The 17,020-nt window shown below is 43.4% G+C and overlaps 1 protein-coding gene across 1 annotated transcript; it reads right to left on the reverse strand.

Moving 5' to 3' along the window:
• Nucleotides 1-2,051: 2,051 nt before the first annotated feature.
• Nucleotides 2,052-3,266, reverse strand: LOC124187886 (putative uncharacterized protein DDB_G0286901). The gene is made up of 2 exons (XM_046580071.1): nucleotides 2,931-3,266; nucleotides 2,052-2,576 (listed from the first exon to the last, which is right to left on the reverse strand). Exons 1-2 carry the CDS (start codon nucleotides 3,264-3,266, stop codon nucleotides 2,052-2,054), a joined length of 861 nt encoding a protein of 286 aa, XP_046436027.1.
• Between the last annotated feature and the right edge of the window lie 13,754 nt (nucleotides 3,267-17,020).

A 17,020-nucleotide genomic window follows, 5' to 3' on the forward strand; every position in this document is an offset into this window, starting at 1 on the left:
TGGAAATTCTCTAATCACCTTGATTTTGTCTGGGTTGGGACTAACTCCCTCAGGTGTTATAACGTATCCGAGAAATGCGATTGACTTCTTACAAAAAAGTGACTTATTTAGACGAAGTGTAAAATTGTGTTTCATTAAACGATCAAATATTAGGCTTAGGTGTTTCATATGAGAATCAAAATCAGTTGAGGTTATTAAAAGATCATCTATATAACAAGTCAGAAAGGAGGTAAATTCATTACCTAATGCCATATTTAGGGCACGTATGAATCCACTTCCTGCCGTCTTGAGACCAAATGGAATTCTGCAAAAATGGTATAAAGTGCCACCGTGTAAAAAAGCTGTATATTGACGTGAATTTCTCTCTAGCGGGATTTGCCAATATCCATGTGTTAGATCAGTAGATGTCATGTATTTTACACCATGATATTTTCTTAATAATTCATTTATTGGTGGTGGACATTCGTTATCAGACTCAATTATGTCATTTATATATCTGGCATCTAAACATAACCTCACTCCATTCTCCCTCTTTTGTACTATTCGCAATGGATTGCAGTATTGACTATTTGATCTTTCTATAATTCCTGCTTGAAGCATTTTCTTTATCTCTGCATCTACTGCTTCTCTAAGTTTAAATGGTACCGGGTATGATTTTTTAACGATTGGCTTGTCTTTTAGTAATTTGATAGAGTGTTCATAAATGTTTGTACATCCGGCTTTCTCTGAAAATAGTTTTTCATATTTAATTAGCAATTTTTCCAGCTCAACTTTTTGCTCTTCACTTGTACCCATAAGATTATTCGCGATCGACCGGACAGATTCGAAAAAGTTTTGATCATTTGTTTGAGATCTTGTTACTTGAATTTGTTCTATTAAAATTGATTCGATATTTTCATCCAATTTATCTTTAAAAAAATTGTGATCTTCCGATTCTACTGTTTTCTGGCAAACTAAATTCTTTTTGTAAAAATTATGGTCTTGTGATTCTATTGTTTCTGCGTTATTTTGTTCATGTTCGTTTACATTTTGAAATACAGATTCATTACATTTTATATTATTTTTTACACACATCAAATTTAGATTTTCTAATTCATTATTTCTCGGATTATCTCTTTGATCTACCGATGCAATTTTATCAAATTCACTTATTGCTACACATATATTTTCCTTATCTACTAAAATATTTTTATCAATTTCATCATTTTCTACAAAGATATATTTTAAATTTATTTCTGTTTCTTCATCAATTTTATTCTCTTCTACACAATCAGATTCATTGTCAATTTGCATCACATTTTCATGTGTTTCTGACATTTTATCATCATTATCACATTCAGGATCTTTAGTTGTGATATTTTCAAAAACTGTTTTTATATCTTCATCATCATTTTTATTTTCTTCATTATTATTCTCTTTCTTTGAATTCTTTTTAAATATTTCTTTACCTATTTTTTCATGTTCTTTTTCTGAATCTTCAGTTCTTAAAATTTTGATATATATTTTCGCGTTTTGTGCAAATGAGCTCAACCTTTCCGCAGGTTCCCGGTCGTATGAGAAAAGTGGTGGAGCTATTACTTTACCTTTAATACTAATTGTTTTCTGACCGTAATCTAAAACTACTTTATTAATATCAAGCCAATCGTTACCAAAAATCACACTACTAGACAGATGCGGTATAATTAAAAAAGCTGTTGTGATTTTCTGCGATCCTATATGAACATCAACCAAAATTTGTCGCTTAACCGCTGTGGGCTTTTTCCCAATTGCTGGTAAAACTACTACATTTGTAACTGGTAGTTCATTTAAACTATGATTACCTTTGAGAGATTTATATACTTTTTCAGACATACATGTTACTTGGCTTCCTGAATCAAATAAAGCTACCATTCGATAATTTAACACATTTATTACTACATTTGGACCATTCGATAAGTTTTGTTTTACTCTTTCAATTTTTTCTTCAGCATTACCAATTTCGTGCATTAAGTCCTCAACTAAATTTGCATAATCCCAACTCGATGTCGGACTTATACACATCGAGCTGTTTATTAGTTTAAATTTCTATTTGGACTGGTTTGTAAATTATTGGTGTTAGTTTGCATTTGAGTTTGTAATGACTGTATCTGATTATTGGTTCCTGAGAAATAAGGTGGTGGATAATTGACGTTTGGTAAATTCATTTGGTTGCTTGTTGATGCTTGAACTTGCGGTTGATATTGCCATGGTGATAAGTTTGTACCAAATTGAGGATTTTGATAAAAGTTGTTTGCAGCATTTGGATAATTTTGTTGCCTACTTGTATTATTTATCTGTTGCTGTTGTTTATGTTGAATTTGCATGTTGTTTACATTATTCACTTGATTGTTGTTACTTTGATTTTGATATTTGTGTTTATTATTGTTTCTTTCTTCATAATTTACATCTAATTGCGATAAAGCTTGTTCTATTATTTTTGTATCCGCCATATTCACAGTTGCTAGAGTATCACGAATTTTATATGGTAATTGTTGGATAATGGTATAGTTTATTTCGAACTGGTCTAGTTTCGGTAATAGGTATTTTGCTTCCTTAAGCTGTTTAAAAAAATATGTTTGAAGTGAACCATCCTGTTGATTATACCTTCTTGAACTCCACTTTGTTTTGACTTTAACTTGGATTGGAATGGAATAAAATTTATTTTTAAAGGCTTCTTTAAAATCATTATACGTGTTGATAGTTTCTTTACTCGCTTCCCACCATATTTTTGCTCTACCTGATAATTTACTTTCGACTATCGACAATTTACACTCTTCCTTCACACATTTTAACCTGAAATAATTTTCCAAATTTTCCAAATATTCAATAGGATTTATAACTTCTTCATCTGTAAACTCGGGAGCTTTGGCATCAATGTGACTTCGTTGCAAACTTACTATTAACTCACTCACCGATATTTGATCGTTATTGGTAACTGGTTGTTGAACTGGATTCTGTATCTGTTGAAGAGCCTGTCTTTGTTGTTCGTTCTGGAGCTTCAACAATGCGACTTCGTTTGCCAGCTGTGCGTTAGTTGCTTGTTGTGCCTGTAGCTGTTCAATCGTATTTCGTAAACCCGCGAAACTCGCCATTTCCTCCTTCAAACGCTCCAGTTCTCCCTCCATCTCGCCTGTATTATTTCGTATTTGACTATTGCCTGCTTTTGATATGTCAGGTTCTGACCTCCTTGGTTTATTTGTGATCCTTGACCTAGTTTTAACAGGTGTTCTTTTAATCGTTGGTGCCATGTACTTTTGAAATTCTTATATTTCTATTTATCGCGTAATATATGTTTCTTACAATTACTACCTAAGGTCAATCATACAAACATTCAACGACGAAGTTTCAAATTTAATCCTATGTTTACTTTCTTTATGTCTAAACTTTATGTTCGGGCGCCATTTTGTAACGGTTTTTTTTTTTTTGAGGTTCAACCGGTACGTTTTGATTTTATGTTATATTAGAAATCTAGATATCTTCAATAAACAAAATACATTAAATCAGGAGGAAACAATGTAGAACACAGATTTATTGAGTTTTGGTATAACCTTTTAAAAGAACAGGCAATCATAGAAAATCTCATTCACTCTTTCATTCACACGTTAAAATTACTCAATGCGATTACCGACGTTTTGTATATAATTATTCTGGTAAAATTTTTGTACCATATTAACGAAAGACTGGCTCTCTTTTCCTTTATGCTTCAAATTTAAAAATGATTCTAGTGAAAGAATGAATCTACTGACAAAGGACTCTAAATTATGGTGAGATTACAATAAAGTTAACAGACGAAAATATAAAATACTGACTTAAGAAGGCTATTACAGATTTGTGGCACAATCCACCTACAAATCAGTAATGAAAAGATGACTTAGCTCGGAATATCTCTGATGAAGAGAGGTGGCCTAACGGCTCCGTAGATGATCATGGATGTTGAAGTTCTTTGATATTCCTTTTATAGAATCGGTCTTCACCGATTATACTGCGTGGTCGTTCGTCGATCAGATATTTGGATTTGTTCTTTAGGCTCACAGGTTGTTTTGTTTTCCCAAATGTTAACGAAATTATAAGAATGTGAATATGACAGGACTAGTCTTTATATCGACCGTTCGCTTCGACCCCGGCTCGCAGAGAGAGAGAGTTACACTTATTTCACCGGATAGGTGATCTTGACCGACGTGACACCTAGAGTTAAGCGTTTGCCCTTTATTTTGAAACGTTGTATGTGCTTAAGGCGCGTACATACGAATTACTTTATATTCTATGTGACTCGCATGTAATATCGTTACAACACATTGGAATGGTTGGGTATACAGGCACCCGATGAGGGTGAACGATTCGCCTGTCAGCGAACGAGACGCGGCTAAGTGCAGAGAAATAAGACGTCTTTCTTTCCTGATCGTGGCGTACGACCTAACTTTGAGCCGGTACGTTTCTTCATGGCGGAAAAACTGGAGATTAGAAATTCGAAAGCTACTGCAGGGAAAGGGTTGTATCACTTCGACAATGGACCGGCAAACGGGACGTTCTGCATTCATTATCTCAAAGGGAAGGGGTTGGTTGACCTTGAGTCTGAAAGGGAAAGGAATTTCCAATGCTGCACTGCTCACCTAACTCATAGTCAGTTGTAGACCTTATTTTAACGGACTTTGACAGTGCCCTGAAAAGATCCGGTGACTCTAATGAATTACTTTTAAATTTCAGAACGACCTTGCAGAATGAGATAAACTTCGTAAGTGTTACTCGGCTTCGGCGTTCTTCAAAATAAAAAATCTGATTTTACAGCGACGGAAAGTAGGTATCAAGTTGACTGGAAAGCCGTTAGATAATTTATCCAAAATCCTTGCGAAATGGTTCACATTCAGGTAGCATGGAAGGGACTTGTACTCTTTCTCCTTCACCCGAGTAATATACTGTTTCGAGGATTCAAATTCAGTGGCGTTTTTCACACACTTTACAATCGGTGGTTGCCAAAATTTCAGCCGACGTCGGGTTTTCGGGTTTTAGGTCAGTGGGGTGAATTAGCAGAGGTCGGGCAGTGGGTACCCAACACTTCCTAGGTACGAGGATCGGGTACAGACGGCAAGGAAAAGTAAGAAATTTATGCCCAACTTGGATGCGTTATTTCACCGGGTAATTTTAAGATTTTATATCAGGTCTTATAAAACTCGGTTATCCCGAGCCGCCGCTTTCCCGCCCATAAAGGAGAAACTAGAAATTGAGGGAAAAATTTTTCCAAAACTTTACAACCGCTCTCCGGACTGAATTTATGAGCAGTCGTACGCCAGAGCGTTGCAGTTGCAGTTGCACCGAACGAATCCCGGCCAGTGGGTCTCTGTAAACTTTATTGGCTTGACTGACCCTCTAACAGGCTTTATTTCCGTTTCGAAAAATTCTACGGCGCGTGGCTGCTTGTTTCTTCAGCTTGGGTGGGGGCAGCCTCGTGTTTCAACACGGTCTCTCGATTATATCGTACTTAGGAAAATATCGAAAGCGTGCTTCAAGCTTTGTACGAGGGACGTCTGCCAATTTGCACAATATTAAAAATCGTTCGTGCGTCTCGCAATGCGACTGAAAATGCAAGAAAATTTGCTAGTAAATGAAGATCAACATTCGGCGAGCAGTTGCAGGCGTAATTCAAGTGTTAGAGTCCAACATATCCAATTGTCTAGCCTTCGGACGGAAATAGCATTTTCTAGGTAGATTCTATGGACAATATATTTACGATAGTTTGAGTTGAAATTTCGGCAACAGAAAATCCTTCTCTTTCAAAACCGCTTATGCAGACCAAAGGAAGGTAAGAAAATGTAGAAAACTATCTCGAGGCCAGATGCATTTTAGCCCGTCAATTACTCCTCCAAAAGCGTGAATTTGCCAGTACCATAGAATGGTAAGTTCAAGTGAAATGCTTCGGTCTCGACCTTTCTCAAGTGCATGGTCGTGCGTCTGTTTCTGAGACCTCGAACGGTGGTTGGCTGTACGAGAAGTGCGAGGACAGGACAGGACGGACGTCGCCAATTATACGCGTGTTTAAGAATTTTGGCAACAATTTCGAAATACCATAAAAGGGAAAGTTTGAGCTGCATTTATGACGAGACCAGAGCACGAGACGAATTCAACGTCACCATGCTGCTCGACGGAGCCTTTCTAGCTACAGCGTAACCAATTTTACGACATTTTGGAGTTATGGTGGCGGCAGCACGCCCAAGCGTGCCAGCTTTCCGCGCGTCACTTCCCCGTTCGATGGATTACACCAGCTTTATTTTTTCCCCCGAAGAGACAGCCAGACGTCCCTTCAGAGGTCCGCGTCCCGTATGAAGGGCGAAAAAATTAGTCCAAGTTTTCCCAGGGCCCTCCTGTGTAATTGAGACGTCTTTGCTGCAACGCAGGCATCCATTACCCCCACATGTTGCACAATCCAGAGCCTGACGGTCAGATCTCGACAATGTCGAGGACAATGAGATCCTGAAAAGAAAATCTCCGGACGTCTTGGACGCGACCTTCGCGAGAAAGAGGCGAGAAGAGGAACAGCGGCAGGTCCTTCGGATCCTGGGGACGTCTTTCACCGCTCGTAAGTGTGAACTTCTGGATCCCACGAGATGTCTAGACTTTTCTCTATCAAACGACGCAGCGGGGCGCGAGCGATCGAGACATTCGTTCACCTGTGACCCGCGAAGAAACGTCCGTGAATGAGACCTTGCGGCTTTATTTCGCAAGAGATTTCGTACGAAGTACGGCGAAAGCCGGAAACGGAAAGACGTTATTTTTCCGGCTTTCGGAGGGCATTGGCATTGATTAGTGGCGGCGCACGTGTCGCACGGTATTCCGTCTGTGATAAATATCGAGATGAAAGAATTATCGCACAGGCCGCACGATGCAGGGTGTAATCAGTCGGATTATCCCGGTATAATCATGGAAGGTGGTTATTGTGAACGGTACGCGATATTCTCGGAGTTTTCTCTTCTCCCTATGCTTCTTTTTTACTTTTCTCTTTTTCTTCTATGCCAAGATTTTTCCCAGCCTCAGACATGAATGAAACGAGGGGGCCTACAAACCGCGTTCGTGAATGGATTCCAGCCAAAGGCATCCAGCTCGCTGTAGTATTTGGTGACTTGACATAAATCACGTGGAAGCAGCGGCATAGAGACGGCAAACAGTGGCTGAACCGCCTCCCGCCGTCCAACCTCTCTGGACCCTGATACAGCAGCATCCCGAAAAACTACAATGTAAACTGCCACGCCACACGAATAATATCCGTAAACTCGTCGTATGAAAATGTTGACCCAAGTGGGGGGGGAAGAAAAGAAAGTAAGAAATCCGTAAACGGATTAATTCGCGATACGTTTTGACTCGATGCTCGTTTACAATGGGGGAAAAAATCTCCGTGTGTGCAAATAATAGAGACAACGGTGAAATAGGAAAAACGGAAATGCATTGAAGCTCCCTTGCATCGTGTGCTTTGTGCTCTCGTGTGGGTGTTACATGCATTAACGGACGGAAAAATAAACAGGTTTTTCACAATGAAGAGAAATTTGAACAAGTTGGGGATTCTGCCGAGTGTCCACAAACCGGGGAACGCCTTCGGCTGTGTCAATCTGTAACCAAATGCAGTGCAAATACCGGGGTGAAATTATTCAAACCCTTCTGAAAGCGACGACGGTTAAGTGAAAGGGCGGCGCCGGTGATGACGCGATTGAAAAGAGCTGTATGTTTGTCAAGTAATTGTTGCAGATTTTTGTACGAAAAGCGAAGTTATATAATCGACGGAATTCTGTGATAAATGCCAGTAGTCGAGGACGGGATTCTTTGGAATTTGGACTTTTGATCGGATCATCTCCGAACAATTTTGTATGTTGTAGGTTGCGTACGTCAGACTCAAGGTATTAAAGTTTAATATGATATATCGTACAAACATTGCGGTTCAATGAAGTGTGCGGGCGAATTACAGGCCCCACGAAATCGTTGAATCAGCCTTAATTCAGACGAATGATTTTATGGACTTTCCAAGAATCCCGAGTGCCCGCCTATCGGTGTTTCCGCCAATGGAACGAGGATCGTAAAATTTTGAATCTCGGTCGAAGATGACCACTGTCTACCGTACGAGTCTGATCCGAAAAAATGGGGAATCAACGACGATAGCGTATTCAGAAAACTCCGTCATGGGAAAGGAAATCCCATGAAAGAAGGTGGGCAGGCACAGCTTCATCCAGCAGCCAGGGCATTCAGTACCAAAAGCTATTTTCGTAGCCTGCCACCAAGTTCCAAAATATTGTAAGGCGCGGGGCGGAGTCGGCAGCGTCTGAAGGATCGAGCTTTCTATGCTTTTCGAAAATCCCGAACAAATTACTCCGAGATTTCATTCAATGCTCTCTGACTGCAGCGGAGGCCTGGCTACTGCACCCCATTGTCCGATAAATTATTACCAACTTTGAATACGCCCGAATCACTCGAAACATGGACCCATGGGCAGAACCGACCTGTCCTTGATATCTTCATTTCGAAATTCACCTCTCATGGCTACGAATCACCTCTCATGGCTACGAACTTGACCTGAAATCCATGCCTCCGATCGCTCCTCCAATTTTTAACCGGGGTTCGAAAGTGCCACCTAATAACCGACCGTGTAGAGTTAAACGTAAGCTTTGGGCACCGAAATATCATTGCGACCAGGAGTATTATCTTTGAAATTCGGAATTTCGTTTTATAAGATGCGCTGCAGGAAACGCTGGTGTCATTCGGTCTGCGTCCCGGCTTCCTCCTGCACGCTGGCCTTATCATTTATTTTTATCTTGTCTTGGCGGTGTATTTTCGTTTTTAACTTTTCCCACCAGAATCCCACACCCGGGCCACAATTCTAGCTATTTTAGTTTTACGTATTTTTAGCGGTAGTCGCTCCCTGCGGTAGGTGGGTAGGGTGTAGGTATATACATGTGGTAGTAACGAAGCGACAACCGCATTGGCGACAATCGTCACGTAACGCCTCACCGAATACATGCGGAGGGGAGACTTTTTTTCAAAGCGATAATTACCGGCTCCGTAGACCTGCAGCTCATCTTTCGTCACCCACTGAAAAAAACCGAGTCTCTTTCAACAGCCCTCGCATCGATTCTGTATTAGGCAAATCTCCCCTGCCGAATTACACAACGACCAAAAAATAAGGGTCGTCTACATAGAAAAAAAAAAAAGAAATAGAATTATAACTGACTGAGTAAGGAATCGCAAATTACTCGCAAATCGTTTGCGAGGTCAGTTTTTAATCAAAATGAACAGCCGTGTATAACGCGTCATTTCCCTTTTCCTCATTCACCGATCACGCGAATCCATGTCATGTGCAAATTCTCGTTCTAATTGGCTTCTTGCAATCAACGGTTTGCAAATTTGCAGCTCTTTAGGCGAACCCTGGTGTCGTTGCGGCCAGCAAAAGCCACACGCCAACTCCACAGCGGCCGCAGCGGTTCTTATAGACTAGACCAGTCTCCCCATGAATCAGGCTTTGTCTCCGTTTTCTATCCTGCAGCCAGAACTGGAGAAGAAAAAAGAAGCAGATGCAAGAGGGAAAGAAGGAGAGAAGAGCACAAGGCGAAGAAGCCGAAATATTCGTCTTCGACGAGACGGGGATTCTTGACAAATGTTGGCTCATTATGGGTGCCAACCCCCTGCAGGCTGACCTCGAAGATCGCGGGGAGCCCCGTTAGCGTCCCATGGAATCTGCAGAAGCGCCTCGCAGGTCTCCGTAGTTCCGGTAAGTGCTCGAAACTCTCCCATTATTGACCGCCTTTGTTTCCCCAAAGAATTCTTCGAGGATCGTACATCCACCGCCATGTGTTTCCTATCCCATCGTAATCTGAGAAATCGTGTGAATATTGGAAAATCAGGCGAAAAAATGTTCCGCGTTAACGACGCCTGCAAGATATTTATACCTACCTGCACGCAGCCTGACGTTTCATCAAGTCGAAGACCGTCAAACAGAAGCAGCTCGCATTTTTGGCCCACCAGATGAAATCTGGGGGACGAACTGAGGGCGCAAAGTGAGAAATGTAGTCGCCTTTTTTTCGCCTGCTTTCGCAGTCATCGACATTTTTATTTTTTTTTTAGTAAGATGCACCGTCGGCCGCGAATCATTCCCCAAGACTCCGGGAAGATTTATAGTACCAGAAATACTGTCGGCGCCGGGAAGACGTGCGGATTAACATATTACCGAAGGGTCAGGAACGGGCCGAAAGATCACCCGAGATGTCTGGACCATCGCTCATCCCGCTCGACTTCTGTTGCCATCGACAAGAGGTTCCCGAAGGTGGCCGTAGAGGTTGGGTTTGCGGGTGTTTATGAAGCCAACAGTACGCCCATACCCTGCCCTTCCGTTCCAAGACCGAGAGCCAGGATATTCACGGACGTTTCATGAAACACCCGCCTTTCGGGGATGCGTCGAAATAACCGAGAGATCAGGTATGTCCCCGGCAGAACCATTCTCGTGTTCGCCAAGTTTTTGCTTTTTCTTTTCTTTTTTTTTTTTTTGTTTTTTTTTCACTTTACCAACAATCGCACAGAGACCTGAAAATTCTTCGGTTATTTCTTCTCACCTGGACAGCCTTGACACTGACGATCAGTCTCGGCAGTTACTGTGTTTCAAGCTGGTGCATTGACAATGAAACAAACGCTGCGAGTACTTTTTGTATCATCATGATTCCAGGAACACGGTCACACGTTAGCGATGATAGGGTGAGATCTGTTGGAATAACCAATTTTTTCACAAGTGTTGGAAGAACTTTTTTACGGTCGGATGAAATCGAGCATCGGTTTGGGTCTCTTCCATATTCGCAGTAATGTTTCATTTCATTCGCACACTTTTTCACGGATCGACGAGAAAATTATAAAAGCACCAACTGTGAATTTTTTCGTTAAAGAAGAGTATAAGAAACTCTTATTGCTAGATGGCATGAAAGAAGAAGTCTGAAAATTATGAATTCGACTAAACTCTGATAATTGCCCTAATCACTGTTTCGAAATACGTCGATGATCAAGTTCCGGGTGTGTTCGTGTATGATCGATAGGAAAGATTTGAAATTTGGGGAAGTGCTAATGAAGGGTGGCTACAGCCCTGTACAAATCACCTGTCTAAAATGCCATAATAAGAGGCAACTGGGAGAGAACGAGGATGAAAAAAAAATAAAGAAAAAGAAGAAGCCCCCCCGCGTGGCGGTCTGCTCCCCATATATCTGGGCCTCATTCTCCTTCTCGGTACTTCGTATTTCGGGTATTTATCTGTCGCCTCCCTCCGACGTTGTACAACCTCGGTGCTTGTGAAGGATGAAGCGCGCGCGAACGTTCAAGTTTCGCTTATTTCGTTCAGAGGAAGATTCGTTCCGGCAGTAATGCGTTTATGGCCGCCGCGTTCCGCACCCTGAATCACCCGGTTTCGGTTCAGGTCGGTCGGGTCGACTCCTCGACGGTGGGGTCAGTCACGCTTCATTTTCCATATTCTCTCACTCTCTTTTTTCCCTCCCTCTCTCTCTCTCTCTCTCTCTCTCTCCACGCTCGGCCTCGCTAAAGAGTCTGTTTTGTCCAGTGGACTGACTCTCCCTCTCTCACGTTCCTTCCTCACTTTCTCCCTAGAAAAGAAACGCCGCTATTGCGAGAGATGAGGTCACTTGTTGACGAAGATCTTGGCTTGTGTTTGAGGACACGTGGCCACAGCCACCGCTGAACCCGCAGCGCGTCTTTACGGGACTCCCTTCGCCGCGCTTTTGCAGTCTACCAGGAAAAGCTTCCTGAATTTGGAGGGGGCGAGAAGGTAATATTGATTGCCGATCAAATGTCGGAATTTTTTCGATAGTTTCTCAGCAGCTTCGGGAGAAGACGCGAGTGTAAAAGTAAAAGTAAAAAGAAAGGGCTGCCTCTCGTACTTCCTCACATGGTCTTGAGAACAGTGAAGTTCTTAAGTTCTGCTTCTGAAATTTCGATTCATAATAACCGTAGCTGCGGATATACGCTGGTCACGAAGGGTTTAAAGAGCAGCGAGGGCGTGACGAGGGTGAAACTGAACGTAGAAATGAGCTGAGGTGTGCGTGTGTGTTTGTGTGCGCGTATCAGCAGGCGAGACGAAAGTACAAACGAAACCAAAACTCCGATTGAATGGAGGCAATTCTGAATTCCCGATTCCCGATCTGAGATCCCAAGAGTCCCGGGCGAGCTTCTGGGTTCGAGCTTCGAGCCGGCGAGGCGATGGCGTCGCGCAGTGGCGTATAACCACGGATTGGCGGAGTTCTTTATGGGCAATCTATGGTGATGGAGATGATAGGCAACGAGATATACATAAAGTTGATTCTGGCTCGGCGAGAGAACCTCACTCCCACCGCGTCAAGGGTGCCGGTACCAGCTACCGGATCTCCCTCGATTCCCCAATAGTTTAACTTACGACCGGATTTACTGCACCAGATAGGCGGCCACCCGCGCCTCTTCTTCGCTGATAGAACCGCGAACCCCAGAACCTCCGGGAACCTCCTCTGGTCCTACGGGCTCCGCGTGTCCCAGCGGTCCTCAAATCTCAACGTGCCGATCCTCGGCCCAGTTCGCGATTTACTTTTGGCCCTCCGAAAGTTAATTATTCCGTCGCCGAAAATGAACGTTTGGAATCAACTCGTGACCGATGAGTTGATCACCGTTGTAAATTCTGGTCTACGCATGCTGCTGTAATCTCATGTATTCTTTGTAATCTTGTGTATTCTCTGCTATCTTTTTGCAATATCTATACAAAGCTCGCAATCTTTGCAATCGCTTGCAATTCTTGTGATCTTTGTAACGATAACGGTTTTACACCATTTTTGCATAGCGACTAACCCCTCGTTATTAACGTAAATACGAAAGTTAGTTTTTAGTTGCTGGTTTCAAATTTGAACAGAAATATTTCCATGCCCAGAAAGTTTTCACCCGCGTATTTACCCCGGCATTATTTTCTCTCTCCGCGTCGGTCTTGCCGTTTACTTTTCGGAGAATAGAAAAAAGCGCGGTTACTTTACACGCGTAGGTGGAGAGCTCGGGACCGAAAGGGAAGAACCCCTGTTACAGAGACACCGCGTAGCGCAGCGGAGGGTTGGTCTCATCTTGCTTCCACAAAGCGGCGCCGCATCAGATAGCATTTGTTTTAAATATATGGAGCAGCGAGGGTTGAGAGGACACAATACACGGGGCAGGAAGAAGGGCCTCGCCGCGCTGGAAAGGATACAACTCGTTCCGACCGAATCTCGGCGTCCCGACGCCCTCGCTTTTCCCCCCGCGTACTCGTCCTCCATCCCTGGAGCCAATACACCGTCTCATCCCGATTCTCCCCGTCGCACCCCAAGCCTCAACTGTGGCCAGATATCGGCTTCCCAGAAACCAAATCGAGTACGTGTACCTGCCAAGTTGAGGGGTTGCCGATGTGTGCTGCTTCGCGAACGCCAAATCCCATCTCCTTTCGATCTTTTCTTTTTTCTATTTCAATCATCAGGTTTAATTTCTTTTTCTTTTCCTTCGAATCCTCTATCCTTCGGTCAAAGGTTAATTTTTCAAGGCGGTGAACATTCTTCCGGCTCTTTCGGCTTCGAGTCAAACTCCGAGGAGCAAGAATGAAAATATGCTGTCCGGGTACCTTTGCATATATTTTGAGAACACATGTTCGAGAGGTAAGCGAACAGTCCGCAAAACCATTCCGGAACCATGCACTTATTCACCGTACAATGTAAAGTTGTCTTCGTCCTTGCCTGACCTCCGAACGTCAAGATGACCGTGCAATTTTTCTTGCAACAGGACGATGAAAAACTTGGAGGACTCGAGAACTCGGCACTGCTACTTATGGAGCATAATGGGCCGAACAAAGGTCCCATTTTATGCGGGGATCCGGCACCCTCCCGCGCAGCACGGGGGGCTTCCGGCTCCATAAACACATTATGGAGCCCACGAGCCAGCCGGCGGGCCAATGGCAAAACAGCTTTGCAAGGATCAGCCAACGGGGGCAAAGAATCCAACGGAAAGGAGACGGTTGTTTTTCTCTACCTATATCGCTAATAAATATACGGATCGTGGCCCGTTCGTTTTTGGGGTGAGAAAATATGCCGGATAATAAAACGATAAATCGCAAAGGGAAATCGCAATAAATATGTATGACTTGTTTGCTAGCGTCAAGGATGGATGTCCGTCTACCGAAACTACGACCTGCGTATATTGTTACAAGTATACCTCGAAGTTCTGGACAATTTGTCGCGTCTCCACCCCGATACCCTGTTTTCACGATATCTTGATTCGTCTATTTCGTCTCGTTCTTCGATCACTGATCGATCGTGATCGCCAGGTTAATGATGAGTCAACTATTCACTGTGTCCACACTCTCGATTTATTCTGGAAGTGAAAATCTCCGGAGTGTACGGTTGTAGCACAATTAAAGCGGTGCGAAGTAACCAGTTGCGAAACGCTGATCGGATGGGCTGATAAAAATTGCTCTTAATAGACGGTTTAGCAAAGACAAAGGGGGAATAGGTCCTGCAAAGGTCGGGCGGAGTTAATAGCGAATAAAACTGAAGCAGCAGCTCTTCCTGCCGCACTTCATTCCTCTCCGTCCTTTTCTCCCTCTGCATTCACCCCTTGTCATTATCTGAAACTCTCACCCATTTCCTCCTCCCGCCCCTCTCTTTCTCTCTCTCTCTCTCTCTCTCTCTCACCCACCCACCCTCTCGCTCTCTCGTTCTTCCTGCATTTTTTCTCGGCTATGTCCGGCGCGCGGCGGCTCCTCCTCCCTTTTGACAAACGAGAGTGCGACGCGAGGTTGACACTCGGGCTCGAATTTCACAGGGAATTAACATCCAGCCCGCTGCAGGGAGGCCGCGAGACGTTTATTGCCGCTACCGAACCGGCCGAATGCCGTTCCCCGCATTATACATCTCTACCTAACTTCTCTTTACAAGCGGATCGCTTTGATCGTTAATGATAATTACCTTGAGTGCGGCGAGGAGTATCGTACGCGTTGCGAAGTCCTCGTCACGATCGTCGTGATAAGCGGAAAGTAAAGAGAAACACGTCGAATATCCCGATCCCTTATATACCTAGAGATAATTCAGCGGTCATTCCCGACGGTGGATTGGCATTCGGTTCAAATCGCCACCGAGATCCGGAGGTCAGCGAAGGGTCGAAGGCTGAGAAGGCCGGAATTGTCAAGATTACCTTCGGTTGAATCGGTCAGTTAGTTCGAGGCGCCCGCGGGAATAGCAATGCGAGCTCTTTAGCGGCAGTCGCGAGGTTCTCTCCCAGCTCTCACATACTGGAAATGTTAAAGCAAATAGATCGCATAGCGCGCCTCCGCCTTGTTGGCATGCGTCGAACACATACCGCGTCACATGCGACGTCGCCGATTCCGAGTTGATTAAATTTGCCGTCGAGATTACTTTCAGCTCGATGTATATACCCGTGTATTCTCTACCACGCTACGCAATGTTCCGGTTATACGATCGGTGCTGGTCGAAGCATCGCGAAGAATCCAAGCTTCCGATTCTACGCCGTGACTGTAAGGAGACGATCGGATTTAAGGATGGAAAACAAGTCGTACAAATTGTGTTTTCGTGGTACGTTTTATTGCCTTGCAAGTCTGATGGATTACTGAAAGTACGATCGAGAAGCCTCGTCGCTTCATACGATGATATTTCTGATCGTCGGTTTAACGCGGTGAAACGCTGTGCGTTTCAGATTTTAATCGATCCTTTTCTGGGTTACATGGTAAAAAGGTAATAATTTCGAAATTCATCGTTGAAATGGTGACGATAACGTTATTCTATGATTGTGAGAAATTTATGTTACTTGCACCTTATCTATTTCCAATTCGTGCAGAGAGAAAAAAGAGAGCAGATTTCACTAAATTCTGGAGGAAAAGAAGGACAAGTCGCGGTTTTTGGTAAAAAATACCTATGTCAGCTATATTTTTCACAACAAATGTAGCAGATTTTGTTCCGCACACATTGGTTGTCCCTGTTTTTGGAGTAAATTCTACATTTCACGAATTATATTTCACCGAAAAACCTGAATGTCCATCTTTTCCTGTAGCTTCGAGTAAGATCTGCTCTGTTATTTTCTCCGTGTACCTGAAAAAATAAGAAAAAATTCGTTCTCAATCGAGGCTAACGATTTAGTCTTTCATTATTCCACCGCTGGTGATGAAAAGTAAAAAAGACAGTTTACACCGATTAACAATGCGAAATCCGTGTCGAACGGTGAATTACCGCATGGCATGTAATTCAAGGGCGAACAACCTCTCCGACAATTCAGCTTTCGGAATTGTAACGGGGCTAAAGTCGTAATTTAGAGTAGTTTTCCAGCAGGCGAGATAGCAAAGGAGTATTGAGACGACAAAACCGCTTTTCGAACGTTTGGAGAAGACCGTGAACCACATATATAGTAGTGCTCGTGGTCAGCGGGGTAAGAAGGACCTTCATAAATATTCTTGGTAGTAAAACTGTAACAACTCTATAATATCGCAATACTAGGCAAGGATTGGGTAAGTTTTCGGGGTAAATAGACGAAAGGCTTCCGGCTCGTGAAGAAGATTCAACAGAACGGATGTGCTAAAGGTCAATTGTGCAAAATCGGAGTATTGTATTTGGGCCGCCGGAAAACTGACCTAACCGAGCAAATTCACTCCAGGTCCAACCCTTGCCTACATGAATATGGTACAAAGCAAACCTCGGTTCCGCAGTGGCCTGCACTCTTACCTGCAGTAAATTGTAAATCACCGAGGCAACGAGCATCGAACTGTGCGAGTTGCGTGCCCGAGATTAGGAGTCAACCCGTTGCAAGTTGTTCGAATTGTATGTCCGGCCGAAGTTAAACGGGTTGCGCGCAAGAAGTAACGGCTGTGCATTGTTGAAATTTTACAATTTTCCGTGGTTTGCGTCGGCGCGTATTTACCCATAGGTAGGTACGCTGCAATTTCCCGCCCTTGGAAGTAACGTTTTTTGGTCACTGGGTGAGCCTGCGGTACGCG

The sequence above is a fragment of the Neodiprion fabricii genome, chromosome 1 (genome assembly GCF_021155785.1).
Source record: "Neodiprion fabricii isolate iyNeoFabr1 chromosome 1, iyNeoFabr1.1, whole genome shotgun sequence".
Taxonomy (NCBI): domain Eukaryota; kingdom Metazoa; phylum Arthropoda; class Insecta; order Hymenoptera; family Diprionidae; genus Neodiprion; species Neodiprion fabricii.